Below are 15,073 nucleotides of genomic sequence, written 5' to 3'. Positions count from 1 at the left end.
TAATTTATTATAAAAATATATATATAAAAAACAAAATATTACAAAAGCAAATATATAATCATATGAGATTGATATTAAATAAAGGGAACCAATGAGGAGCTGGCACATAAAGCTTAGAGCTATGAAATCTATTTGATCTCTGAGTGGTGGCGCTGAGGATCCCATAAAATATCAATAGACTAAGGGATGCAACAAAGCTGATAGAAAGTTACACTATCAGGTGAGAAGTGTTTGTGAATCATAGCTCCCTGAAAGGATATAAGTTGTGCATTTGAGGATTTATAAAGTTTATAAGCATTGCTGGCCTACCCGGTGAAGTGTTCCTAATGGTGTTGGTGGTGGCAGCGTGTCAATGTGTTGAGAGGAAGAGGTGGTCTGGAAAATTCTGCTGAGCAAACTCTGGGCCCATTTCCACCCCCTAATTAGTCCACTCCACTCAACTGGTCTTTGGGTGTTGTGCCTGGATAGTTGTTTTGGGATCTCTTCCAGTGGTTTGTCATTATCTCCTTGTGGTCCAAGGAAGGAAACTTTGTTAACCTTAGCATTGACCTTCAGAATATGTTTGTAACAGCGCTGCTTATGTGGCATTAGGCTATGTAGTGATCGAAAGGAAAAAACAGACCTTTGCACATTTTTGCACTATATGGTAGGTGTATGAAGAGATTCACATTTCCTGCACAGCTAAGTCCTTGTGAAGTTACCTTGTCCTTTCTGTATTTGATATCTAGCAAGGTCTCTGTTTGGAAGGAAAGATCTAAGCTTAAAAATGAAGTGGCCAGAAGTTATGGTAAAAGCAGATAGCGTTGCTGGTTTTAAGAAAGGTTTGGACAAATTCCTGGAGGAAAAGTCCAAAGTCTGTTATTAAGACATGGGGGAAGTGTCTGCTTGCCTTGGATCGGTAGCATGGAATGTTGCTACTCTTTGGGTTTTGACCAGGTACTAGTGACCTGGATTGATTACCATGAGAATGGGCTACTGGGCATGATGGACCATTGCTCTGACCCAGTTAGGCTATTCTTATGTTATGTTCTCATCTGTAGAGGCCTTTGTTTTCACTTCTTATTTTAATGTATTTTTTTCTGGGAACTTACCAGTGTTTTTTATAATGGAAACAAAAATGGAAGAGAATTAATGTGTGTGGAATGGGTGTGTGGGGGGGAACTAATTTCTTCAGCTAAATAATTCAATCCACCTCAACCAGACATAGGAGAACTCACGCACCATTCAAAAACGTCAAAAGAAAAAAACTGTTCGACAACCTCCTAGCCATTCGAGCTGCAACACTCGACCCCCCAACTCTACAACCTATTGACCTCGACCACAGACTACAAAACCTTCAAAAAAGAAATAAAAACCCTTCTATTCAAAAAACACATAAAACCGAACTAACACAATCAGAACTGTCCCAAGCATCACCTGCAACTACTCCATATGTACTTCTGATGTCATGACAATTCAGACATAATTTATGTTATGTTTGGAATAATGGTTACATATATGAGGTTCAATAAAAGAAAATTTTCACTGCCTGTTTCTGTTCTGACCATTTATTCCGTTTCATGGTTATTACAAAAAATATTTTTTTACATGGGGGGGGGGGTGTCAAAAAATGATGGGCCCCGGGTGCCACATACCCTAGGTACGCCACTGACTCTACCATCTTTCCCGGTACTAAGGTCAGACTCACCGATCTGTAGTTCCCTGGATCTCCCCTCGAACCTTTCTAGAAGATCGGTGTAACATTTGCCACCTTCCAGTCTCCCAGAATCTTTCCCGATTTGATCGACAGATTGGCTATTAGTTGAAGCAGTTCAGCTATGGTCCCTTTCAGTTCCTTGATGACCCTCAGATGGATGCCATCCGGTCCCATGGATTTATCGCTCTTAAGCCTATCAATCTGCCTACATACCTCCTCTAGACTGACCGTCAATCCTGTAAGCTTTCAGTATTCGTTTCCAGCATAGACGGAAAGCTGACAGGATTGACGGTCAATCTAGAGGAGATAGACAATGTCAACATAGCTGCTGTGAGAATTAACATGACATTACAATGCAGTAGAATTCTGCAGAAGTGCACCAAACGTTTTCAAAAAGGGGTGAATATCTGTTACTAATACTAATACCATTGATTATTTCTATAGCACTACCAGATGAATGCAGCACTGTACATAAGAACATAAGAATAGCCTTACTGGGTCAGACCAATGGTCCATCAAGCCCTATTCTCACTGTGGCCAATCCAGGTCACTAGTACCTGGCCAAAACCCAAAGAGTAGCAACATTCCATGCTACCGATCCAGGGCAAACAGTGGCTTCCCCCACGTCTTTCTCAATAACAGACTATGGACTTTTCCTCCAGGAAATTGTCCAAACCTTTCTTAAAACTAGCTACGCTATCTGCTCTTACCATAACCTCTGGAAATGCGTTCCAGAGCTTAACTATTCTCTGAATCCCTGATCAAAAGAACTTAAAATCTAATAATGACAGATAAACAGGGCAGAAAGGGTGAATCAGTTAGGGAATTAGAAGGGGACTGATGAGGCAGATAGGGTAGGGCACTATAGAGGAATGACAAGCAGACATGAGTGCATTGAAAATTGGTTGAGTTAGGATTTAAATGCAGCTTCAAAAAAGAGGGCTTTCAACATGGAATTGAATACTGCCAGAGATGGAGCCTGACTTATCGAGTTAGGCAGGTTGCTCCAGGCATACAGCACAGCAAGGTAGAAAGGACAGAGTTTGGAGTAGGCAGTAGATGAGAAGTGTACCGACAAGAGAAACTTACCCAATGATTGTAGTTCCCGGGGCGGAGTTTAAGGAGAGGTAAGAGAGGAGAGATACTGAAGAACTGCAGAGTGAATACACTTATAGGTCAATAAGAGGAGTTTGAACTGTATGAGGAAACAGACAGGGAACCAGTGAAGCAATGTGAGGAGAGGGGTAATGTGAGCATAATGACACTGGTGGAATATGAGGCATACAGCAGAATTCTGAACAGACTGAAGGGGAGAGAGCTGGCTTAGCGGAGGAACTGGTGAGAAGCACATAGCAGTAGTCCAGGAAACAGGTGACATGAGCGTGGATGAGGGTCTTGGCAGTATGTTCATAAAGGAAAGGCCAGATTTTAGTGATGTTGTAAAGAAAGAAACAACAGGTTTTGGTGGTCTATTGGATATGTGATGAGATGGAAAGAGATGAGTCAAAGATGACCCCAAGTTTGCAAGCTGACGAGACAGGGAGTTTGAGAGCATTATCCATTGAAATAGAGAATGGAGAAAGGGGAAAGGCAGGTTTAGGAAGAAAGATAAGGAGTTCAGTCTTGTCCATATTTAATTTTAGATGGTGGCGAGACATCCAGGTAGCAATGTCAGACAGGCAGGCCGAGACTCAGGCCTGGATTCCTGTAGAAATTTCAGGCGTAGACAGGTGCAAGTCGTAAGAGGTCCCGGGACATATCCCTAAGGTATACTGACCAATAGCAGAATGGTGAGGGAGGAGGATCCTCCAGAGTTTATGCTAAAAGTGTGATGGAAAAGCTAGAAAGAAAACCATGAGATAACAGAGCCCTGAAACCCAAGTGAGGGCAGTCTTTTTAGAGGACTGTCTGGGATCCTGGACAGACTTTCCAAAACCTAGCATTTGTCCGAGTTTTGGAAAGCCCCGAGCTCTAGCCGCATCTGGAGGGCATCTGAGCATGTGCAGATGACGTTACATGACATTACAGTACATTTATAGACCGCAAAACCTTCCAGATTGATGTGGTTTACTTGGAGAAACCCCCCAGGAAAGAGACTTGGGAGTACTGGTTGACAAGTCGATGAAGCCGTCTGCGCAATGTGCAGCGGTGGCAAAAAGGGCAAACAGAATGCTGGGAATGATTAATAATGGGATCACGAACAGATCGGAGAGGGTTATCATGCCGCTGTACCGAGCCATGGTACGCCCTCATCTGGAGTACTGCGTTCAGCACTGGTCGCCGTCCATGAAGAAGGACACGGTACTACTCGAAAGGGTCCAGAGAAGAGCGACCAAAATGGTTAAGGGGCTAAAGGAGTTGCCATACAGTGAGAGGTTAGAGAAACTGGGCCTCTTCTCCCTTGAAAAGAGGAGACTGAGAGGGGACTTGATCGAAGCGTTCAAGATAATGATTACCATACCAGTGCCAGTGTAGGTTTAGCCCTAATCATCTATGAACAAGTCCCCCTTTTCTTCCCTTCCCACCTACTTGCTCAGGACTTTAACTCTGAACCTTTTCCTTACGTATATAAAAGTGTTCAAATGCATTGTAAAGCAGTAACACTGTCTGAAACATAAATTTAACATTAATAACCAAGTTTGCAACTCCTCTCAACTGCTTCACTCTGTGTCGTCCAACTTTAACCCATATGTACAGTACGTATAAACAACCAAATCTGTAACTCCTCTGGTACGTTCCACTCCATTTATTTATTCATTTAATTCGATTTCTATCCCGTCCTCCCAGTAGTTCAGAATGGGTTACAAGCAAACATTCACAGTGGAATATATTTGGACAGTACAAAGACTGGTCGCCATACATGAAGAAGGACATGGTACTATGCGAGAGGGTCCAGAGAAGAGCAACTAAAATGGTTAAGGGGCTGGAGGAGTTGCCATACAATGAGAGATTGGATAAACTAGAAACATAGAAACATAGAAACATAGAAATTGACGGCAGAAAAGGGCTATAGCCCATCGAGTCTGCCCATACCAATGACCCACTCCCTGATTCTTACTCTCCTAGAGATCCCACATGAATATCCCATTTTCTCTTGAAATCTAACATGCTGCTGGCCTCAATCACCCTCTGAGGCAGCTCGTTCCAATGATCTACCACCCTTTCAGTGAAGAAGTACTTCCTCGCATCACCCTGAAATTTCCCTCCCCTGATTTTCAGCGAGTGTCCTCTGGTTACTGACTAGGTCCTCTGGTTACTGACTAGGTCTCTTCTCCCTTGAAAAGAGGAGACTGAGAGGGGACATGATCGAAACATTCAAGATAATGAAGGGAATAGACTTAGTAGATAAAGACAGGTTGTTCACCTTTTCCAAGGTAGAGTGAACGAGAGGGCGCGCTCTAAAGTTAAAAGGGGATAGATTCCGTACAAACATAAGGAAGTTCTTCTTCATCCAGAGAGTGGTAGAAAACTGGAACGCTCTTCCGGAGGCTGTTATAGGGGAAAACACCCTCCAGGAATTCAAGACAAAGTTAGACAAGTTCCTGCTGAACCAAAATGTACGTAGGTAAGGCTAGACTCAGGGAACTGGTCTTTGACCTAAGGGCCGCCGTGTGAGCAGACTGCTGGGCATGATGGACCCAGCAGCGGCAATTCTTATGTTCTTATGTTTAGGATCATACACTTTTACATCAAATTATATTTCTACTTAGGGCATGATTCACTAGAACCTCTCTCGTTATATGGAAATGATCTTGTTAAATCTGGTCATTAGTTCAATATAAACTGTATTTTAATTAAGCCAATGATAATATAATTGCACAATCAAACTTCAGTCTCCACAGAAAGAGCAAATGTTGCTTAACAGATGAGTCAAAGACTGTTGTACAGCTGTTAAATCTTTCCTTTCTGACTGCTGTCCTGCAGGGATCCCTCGGTACTTTCATGCTTGGAAATTGCTGTTTGCTGGCTTAGACTGGATTTAGAAAAGAAAGTGTTAACTTGTTGGTGACACCTGACTTCAAAGACACTAAGGCAGTCTCTTTGTGCTGGGGTCCACTGTCTTGCTTGATGCTACTATACTACTATTGACTGTACGAAACAGAGCATAGCAGTTTACAATCTAAAATAAATTGACTTAATTGGAAAAGAACTACAATTTGTGGTAGAGGCTGAGCCTGAGGCTGCATTGAAAGCTGAGATTGGAGGTGAATTTCCAAAGCTGCTACTCGCCCTTCCCTTGACCCACCCAACTCATCTTTTCTTTGTCTGGTACAGACTGCAGGTTTATGAGTCAGTTCATATAGTTTTATCCAATTAGATAAAACGGTCCCTATCTTTCATCGTTAGACTAATTTTTTCCCATGTGCAGTGGCTTAGTAAAGGGGAGCGGACCGTCCCAGGTGCTGTCTTGGCATGGGCGCTGGCACCTCTTCTTGAGGAATGGTATGAGACCAATAAGCAAAGAGACCTCTGGGCCCCCAAGTCGATATAGTACCTGTGATTTAACGTGGTGTAGCACAGGACCCCTAAGGAAGGTCTAAGTTACTGAACAGCAGAAGTACTGGGATGGTTCAACAGACTCTCCAATGATCGAGTAAAGCCAGCAGGATGATTTACTATTTATTAGTGTCCAAATCGGATGTACAAAACCCAGTACTGCGTTTCGGTGCACAAGGTACTCCTTCAAACACACACTAGCATGAAATGCGTGAAAAAACATGGATCGTGTTGTGTGCCTAGTATATTCATTCTACCTGGATTTTGCTGCCTCATTCTTTTTATTAAAGTGGCTTGATTTTGGACTCCTGCTCTCATCCTGTTTGTGGCCCTTCCACTTTTTGTAGTACACAAATTAACCACTCACATTTTTTAAAAAACTTTGGTTGCTTTGGGGTTTTTTGTAGTCAGATGTTCAGTGCCAGAATTCAAATACTGGCCAGCACTGAATATCCGGGTATAAGTTGCCAATTTTTAACTATCCAGTTAATAGCAATATTCAGACTGGTACCTGGACAGGTAACCTGGCATAGTTAGGATGGTTTCTTTTCTGTCCTCACTTTATCCAGGCAGTTGCCCAGTTAGCTCCATCAAAGCTCTGCCCAGATAGTGCCAAGATTGTCTGACCAGATATTCGGTGACATTATCTGGCTAATGCTCCTTGAAATCAAGATATGGACTTTGTCAGCAGGACTTTTTCAAGTAGGATCTGTTTCTAGGTTTTAAGATGCCTAAAACAATGGAAGGTGAAGGCTTTCAAGATATCATTCCAAAATATCACTGCTTACACCAAAAAGTGCCAAAGCCTACCTTTTAACAATTGTTTAGCACAAAAGAATCCTACTCACCTCCATGGGGAAAGAACTGAGAGTAGATCTGTTTAAAAGTGTCTTCATTAACGACGCCACTGGGACATTCCTGTGCACAGAAAAACACAACATCCAGAATCACAATATGTGCGGAATACAGTCACTGGACAAGGAAAGAATTCTAGTTAAGGTTCTTTAACATCTGCATTAAACTCAAGACTAGAGAATGACACATTTTTCCCCATCCCCGCGAGTTTTTTTCCTGCCTCTGCCCCATTCCTGTAAGCTTCGTCCTCATCTGCAAAAGCCTCAAACACATTAAAATCATAAGTGTTCGAGGCTTGTGCAGTTAAGGCAGAGCTTGCAGGAATGGGGCAAGGTCAGGGACAGCAACAAAACTTGTGGAGACGGGTCGGGGAAAGATTTGTCCCTGTGTCATTCTCTACTCAAGACCTCAAAGTAATATACAGATACAAAGACTGTGAGTCCACTAGGAACAGAGACAGCATGCAATCTATAAACTACTTTGGTAGCACCGCAGAAAGGTGGCTTATCAAGAATAAGGCTAATAATAATCAAGAGAATCTTACTGTGTATACCCCTATAGCTATTATTCGATCTAACTTTAGAAGAGGGAGGATATAATATTTATTTATTTGGTTTTATATCCCGTCCTCCCAGGAGAGCTCAGAATGGGTCACATACATAACAAAGCATGGTAAAAAACATAACATGACAATGGTATGGTATGACTTAGCATGACGAGCATTGTATGAATAGGGTTACCAGATTTTCCCATAATATCAAAATGCACATCCCTGGGAGCTGGACAGATGGAAAGTCGAAGGAAATATGGAGAAATACTTCCTTACTGAGGGGCTGGAGGATGCTTGCAGAGGCAGTAATGACAAGCATCCTTTGGCCTAACATAGAGGACAGTGGTAAGAAGATGAATGGGGGAGTCAGAATAGATACAGAAATGTTAATGGTCATTTACATGGGTCAGTAAAGCCAAAAACGTTGGTATTCAGTGCAAATTAGCTTTATAATGTCCAACTTAATAAAAGAAGATGGGGTTGATCAACACGTAACTAAAGCAGGGCCAATATAGTTGGGGAAATTTTCAAGAGGGGCGTTCTAGGGGCAGAGATGGGGAGCAGCTGGGAGTTATGAGGTGCCAACAATATTTAGTGCCAGTGCCCACATAGCTCATGGGACATGTAGCACCTAAATATACTTTCCAGCTACATGTAACTAATGGAGAAATGGCTGCTGGCAAGTTAAATTACATGTTCAAGGATAACTGGCCATTTTCCCTTATATTTAACTGGTTAGTGCCACTGAAAATATCCAGTTAGTGCCTATCTGAAAACTGGCTATTTTGGGGGTGTTCCAGAGGTGGAGTCAGCACTTGGCCATTTAAATGCTGATATTCAGTTCTATCTTTTTGCAGTTAGCTAGTTCCTGAAACCCAAACAGTCAATGCCAGTGTCTAGACATGGTCTGACACTGAATTTCCAGATTTAACGCCAGTGGCGATTAGCAAAACGCTGATTGCTGCTGTCTGAATATTGGGTCCTATGGGCCTGATTCTATATAGGATGCTCAAGTTCAGGAACTACACTGGCTACCCTTAACAAAGAGAACACTTGAGACTGATGTGATGCTTTAATGCTTCACCTTCATGTGTACACCGAAAGAAGTTACATGAATCCACTTTCGCATTCCAAGGCCCCCAAAATTTGTAACACTCCCACAACATTTGCGTCAACTGGACACATATCACAACTTTAGGAAATTGCTAAAGACTCGTCTTCTCTTCTGACCTATAATTCGAACTGCAGAGACATTTCTAAACCAATTATTCAAAATGTAATGACATTTCTGTCTCTTCAATCCTGCAGTTCATGACCACTGATTAGAAATTTTGTTGTAACCGCATTGAATCCTTGTTGAAACATGTATGGTATGGATCTGTGCGGAACTTTGTTTTTAATTAGCTTAATCAGCATGGTAATTAACTGTGCTGGTTTTCAGCCAATCAAAAAACATTAATAAAACAATTTAAGAGGTCGGTCCCTAACTCTTAGGATGCCTAGCGATGCCTAAGTGGAGGCATCTTTCCAGACCTAAGGACACCTACTGACATCTATCTGAAAAAGTAGGCATGGTTAGGGGCAGAGAACAGGCATGATTGAGTTAGACATTGTTAGGCATCCGCTGTAGGCGCTAGTGAAAACTTGGCCTAATGGAGCAGTGCCTACCTTCGGGATGCCTGTCTGAGCAGGCACCGCTAGGTGTGATTCTATAAAAGACATCTAGTGGTTCATTGAAAACTGTGCCAAGTGGCGCCTATAATGTAGTTGCCGTTTATAGAATCTCCCAAAATTGAGCAGAATGTAGCTTAAAATGAAATGAGAAGGGCCAGGTCATTTGCCAAATCTGACTTCCATATTCCTTTAAAATGCGTTGCATTCCTTACATTTTTGAATCCTCTATAGAGCACCTGCAGCTCCCTCTTTGTGAAATTGGTTTGTGCCTCCAAGGGTTCCAGTCCTTCTGGCCGGTAACAAACCATTGTCATTTCTAGTTCATCTTCAACTTTATCTACAGGAAAAACATGCAAAGAAAAAGAAATATTTATGCAGAGAATTTGCCTCGGTGATACAGCTGTGTTAAGTCTACTTGAATGCACAGACTTTATTTCTGCCTGGGATAACCCATGGACACACCACCATTACCTCTTCCTCCCCCCGCTCCTCACAAAGCATGTCTTGATCAGCAAAGCAAAAGCTTTGTTGTTAATTTGTTCTGGACTTTGTTTTCGTGTTCGAGATGATCTCACAAACCAAATGTTGAACATTCTGCTGGTTTTTGTGTGTGTGTTAAATGTTTTATGCAGAAAAATCCCTCAAGAGATTCCACAAACAAAGGAATACCATCATTTTATATCTGGAATCTCTAATCTTTGGTACTGCAGAAAACATTAAGCATAAAATAATAATGGGGAGAGGAGAGTATTTGTTTTGACTACGTGCACATTCCAGCAAAATTTGCTAAGTTATTCAATGGGAAAATTTTTTTCCAGTGCCTCAGCATGTACGTGCTCAGAATGAAATGCTCATTCTCAATGCAGTGCACAAGGTACTCATGTATTTGATTTGCAATGCAGACCACTTATTGTTACCTTACTTCAATACATTTTGTTCTAATTTCTCCAAATTTCTAATTCTAAACTCTGCTGATGTCATCATTTTTCCAACCGTATCAGAAAAAACACGCCTTTAATTTTGTATATATTTTGCAAAAGCATCAGTCGCATAATTCCTCTTTGCTCAGAACTTAAACTGTAATCTAGCTCTTTTGGAAACTTGGCAAAGGCTGAGGGATTCGTATTGCTTCTGTCTGTCAACCCTGTGCCTGAAGGACAAGCAGGGAGATGGTGGCATGATCCTACAGAGTGGAAGCACTGGAGAAGAGACTGCAATCTAAACACATGCTTGACACCACTTAAAACATGGTAGGGGCAATTTTATCATTTGGCACCACAAGGGGGTGCACTTGGCACCAGTTCTATGATGATATTTCTGTGTGTCTAAGACATTGCAAATCTGCTTTAACACAGCAAAAGTTAGGTGCAATCATCTACACCAGGTCAATGGCTGGGTGAGCCTTGATGTGGCAAGCAACATATGCAACTGATAGTATTTTATAAGTTGTGCGTGTTGTTTGGCAACATGTCCATGGCCTGCCCACAAGTGTGGCCCCCTCCTATCAGGGAAGTCTATAAAAATTAGTAGCCCAAATCTGGCACTCTTTATAGAATAGTGTTGAGCTCATCTTCAAGCACGACGTCTTATGCCAGATAAAACATGATGTAAATCCAGATGTGGCCCTGGCAGGGGTATGGCCAGGTTGGGGGTATTCACAGTGTTACCCCAACCTGTCCATACCCCTGCCAGGGCCACACCTCCTTCTGAGAGGCATGTGATCAAATTTAGGTGCTGATTGTTACAGAATAGTGCACAGCCAGATCAGTGCCAAATAAGTGCTTGTTAACTCCAATAATTAAATCAACAGCCCCCTCTTTCTTAATCCCTCAATCAACAATGCCCCCTGCCAGTGGTTTATTGTGTTTGTTAAAATTGCACTTTTTACAATATAAATCAAAGCAATGAACAATAAAAATTATACATCAGAAAAGAATGCCAAAAAATAGAATTGAACAGTAGGCGCCCCAATTCCCCTGACCACAGTAGGCCATAAGAACATAAGAATTGCTATACTGGGACAGACCAATTATGTTGAAATCCTTTTATTGAACCAAGGCAAAAACAGTCAATATAAAACAATGACAGAATTTTCAGATGCTAACCACTACCCTGCACACCCATCCACCACCCCTGCACCAAATAGTACAATATGTACTGAAATGAGTGAGATCATCCAATAACAGCAAACACATCAAACATTCAGCAAATAGTTGCATTTTCATGAAGGAAGAGAGTCCCAAAAAGCCCTCTAAGTTTGTTGAAAAGTCCTCCACTGTGGCGAGTCAAAAGCTCGAATTTGCATCTGTTCCACTTTAAGTAAGCCACTGTTGTAGAGATGGGGGTTGTTCATCACATTCTTTCCCAATAAGATGGTCTTCCTCAGAAAAGCATGATAACCCTTCGGTGTTGAAGATTGTAAAGAAAAATCATCAAAAAATAAAATAAAGCGTCAAGCTTAACTTCACAGTTCCAAAGAGATGAAATATAGGAAAGCAAAGTCTTCCAGAAGTTGTTGACCGGAGGACACAACCAAAACATATGGCCAAGTGTTGCTTCTGCTTGCTGACATTTAGGACAAGTGCCAGACAAAGAAAGCCCCCAACAGGTGGCAATATATAGTCTCATTGCAAATTTATAGTGGAGTTCCCAATGCAGCATATTATACTTGGTGTTATCCACATATTGAAAGTGGAGGGACAAATCCATGTTCCAAGCTGCTGCATATTTAGTATAATCCAGTTCTGTGCAAGGGTTCTGAAGATATCTATGATGAAATAATAATGGGACCTTCATCTGGGCCCCCGATGCATACACTGCAGCTAATTCCTCATTTACATCCTCGGTATGGTCTTACCAGGGGAGGTTATGGATATAATGAAGTTGAAAAAAATGGAAACTCATTGTGTGATCTCAAGGCATACTCCTTTTGTAGATCCACAAATGGCTTCACTTGACCGTCCTCTGTGAGCACACGAAACAGACAGTGAAGACCCTTACGGCTCTGCTGATAAAAAGCAGTTCCTTTTTGGCCTGGTACAAATGGAAAAAAATGGAGAAACAGAGGTGGAATAACCCTGACGCTTATCGACCCATCTCCAGGTCGCCACTGCAGAGGGCAACAAGTGAGTCAACTTTAGGACTGGAAGTAGAGAGCCAGGCCTATAGGATCCCAGAGATGTAACAGAAAAATCTTGTGCATCTCGATACCATATGGCATAAGACACAGTCAAATAGAGCATATTCAAAAAGCCAAGATCACTTTTGCGATTAGGGACTTGAATAACAGCAAGAGGAAGGCGAGCTCTCCTCCCTTGCCAGATGTAACCCTGCAAAAGCTTATGCAACTTCTGTTCATCTTTAACTTTCAAAAACAAGGGGTGCATCTGAAACACATAAAGTCATTTAGGTGCCATAATCGTATTAAACAAGTATATGCGGCTAGTGGCATAGCGGGGGTGGATGGTGCCCCTCTCCCACCCCCCCTGCTGTGGATTTAGGAGATAATGTAGGAAGTCCGCTTTGTTCTAAATACTGTAGGTCTGAATCTCAATACAGTCTCCTGAGATCCTTCCGCAGAGAACAAAGATTGGAAAAAATCTACAAAGAGTTGTGCAATGTCCTCAGGTTTATTGGTGAGAGCCCCCTGTGGTGTATGCAAAGTGGGTATGGTATGAGTTCCCCCACTACCCTTAACCACTCATGCCAACAATCTACCTGCCCTATTACCAAATTTATGAAGCCTGCCTTTCCTATATACAGTAAAAGCAGGTGGGTGGTGCATTCATGGATGAGGGAATCCTACACCACCTGCACGGTATGCAAAGAGCAGGGTTGCGAATAAACCGGCATTTTGCAGCCCAGAGCTGGGACTCCAACTGCAAGATTCCACAAGCCAGCCGTTTATTATGGGCACTAACATATGCTATGATGCCCCCTTAATAGTACTTTAGCTGTTGTCCAAAATAAGGATGCTGAGACATCTGATAGAATACAGGCAGATGAATATCAATCCAGACCATACAATGATCAGAAAGTTTTTGTCCTGGAAGGTGCTCCAGTAAACCAATAAAGTGAAGACTTTCTCTCCAGGAGCGATTTTCCAAATCCTCCAGCTTGTCAGTATGCTCATGCGCGCTGTTCTTTTGTAGCATGTGTCGAATCCTCCATAGTGGACACACGATTTTTCCATTCAACGTTCAGTCTCTCCCAGTAAGGATTCCAAATGGGTTATCTGGTCGGACAGTCGCTCTATCTGAGGGTGAAGGGCACTCAAGTCTGTTCAGGTAAGTTGTCTCAATTGCTAGTCAGCGAATGCCGCAGCTGCGAACATTAAGGAGGCCACCATATTGTCATCAGTACTATGGGCCTCATCTTTGTCTTTCTTGGCACTTTTGCTAGCCATCACTCCTCCAACTGAGTGAAAATATTTGTCCATAAAGTGCGAACTAGACGCCAAGGGTCGATAGGAATTGTCAGGAGGCAGAATAATTCTGAAAAACTAGCGGTGCAAGGCCCCAGGAGCATCATGTGTTCTCCCCTCAGAGGTTAATTATACATTGTGTGAAGAAATATTTCCTCTGGTTTGTTTTAAATCAACTACTTAGTAGCTTCATTGCATGCCACCTAGTCCTAGTATTTTTGGAAAGAGTAAACAAGTGATTCACATCTACCCTTTCCATTCCACTCAATATTTTAAAGACCTCAATCATATCACTCCTGAGTCATCTCTTCTCCATGCTGAAGAACATAAGAACATAAGAAGTTGCCACCACTGGGTCAGACCAGAGGTCCATCATACCCAGCGGTCCGCTCCCGCGGCGGCCCATCAGGTCTGTGACCTGTGAAGTGGTTCCTGACCATTTCTGTAACCTACCTCTACATCTATCTGTAACCCTCAATCCCCTCATCCTTTAGGAACCTATCTAAACCTTCCTTGAAACCCTGTAGTGTGCTCTGGCCTATCACAACCTCCGGAAGCGCGTTCCATGTGTCCACCACCCTCTGGGTAAAAAAGAACTTCCTCGAATTTGTTCTAAATCTGTCCCCTCTCAATTTCTCCGAGTGACCCCTTGTACTTGTGGTTCCCCACAGTCTGAAGAATCTGTCCCTGTCCACCTTCTCTATGCCCCTCAGGATTTTGAAGGTTTCTATCAGCCTTAACCACTTTAGCTTTCCTCATGGGGAAGTCATCCCATCCCTTTTATCATTTTCATCGTTCTTCTCTGTACCTTTTCTAATTCCGCTATATCTTTTTTTGAGATAAGGCAACCAGAATTACACCCTGTATTTGAGGTGTGGCTGTACCATAGAGCGATACAAAGGCATTATAACATTTTCCTCTTTGCTTTCCATTCCTTTCCTGATAATTTCTAACATTCTACTTGCTTTCTTAGCTGAGGGTTTCAACATATTCTCAACAATAACACCTTAATCCTTTTTTGGGGCAGTGACTCCAAACATGGAACCCTGCATCACATAGCTATAGTTTGGGTTCCTCTTTCTCACATGCATCACTTTGCATTTGCTCACATTAAACATCATCTGCCATTTTGATGCCCAGTTTCACAAGGTCCTTTTGTGATATAACAACTTTGAACATTGTGTCATTAGCAAATTTAATTATCTCACTAGTTATTTTAGCACCGCCAGTCTGTGGACTGGTGCCGGTCTGCAGAAATTTTCTGCCAGTCCACAGGGCCGGCACATCCATTAGGCAGAAGACAGTTTTCATCAGCCGCCAGTCCATGGTGTGATCAACGTGGCATTTTGGGGTCGGCTCTCTGAGTGCTTGTAGTGCA

The 15,073-nt window shown here is 42.4% G+C and overlaps 1 protein-coding gene across 5 annotated transcripts in view; it reads right to left on the bottom strand.

The window, feature by feature from the left end:
* KCNIP1 (potassium voltage-gated channel interacting protein 1) overlaps positions 1-15,073 on the bottom strand; it is a 669,345-nt gene that overhangs the window by 26,514 nt on the left and 627,758 nt on the right. For 4 of the 5 annotated variants that reach the window (XM_033927121.1, XM_033927126.1, XM_033927125.1 and 1 more), the window contains 2 exons: positions 9,485-9,609; positions 7,042-7,111 (listed from right to left, as the gene is read on the bottom strand). The exons of the other annotated variant lie outside the window; for it this stretch is intronic. In XM_033927121.1, the coding sequence (XP_033783012.1) occupies positions 7,042-7,111; positions 9,485-9,609 (195 nt within the window). The remainder of the gene's footprint in view (positions 1-7,041; positions 7,112-9,484; positions 9,610-15,073) is intronic. 5 annotated transcript variants of the gene reach the window in all.

The sequence above is a fragment of the Geotrypetes seraphini genome, chromosome 18 (assembly GCF_902459505.1).
Source record: "Geotrypetes seraphini chromosome 18, aGeoSer1.1, whole genome shotgun sequence".
Classification (NCBI taxonomy): Eukaryota; Metazoa; Chordata; class Amphibia; order Gymnophiona; family Dermophiidae; genus Geotrypetes; species Geotrypetes seraphini.
This window is presented reverse-complemented; position numbering and strand designations above follow the sequence as displayed.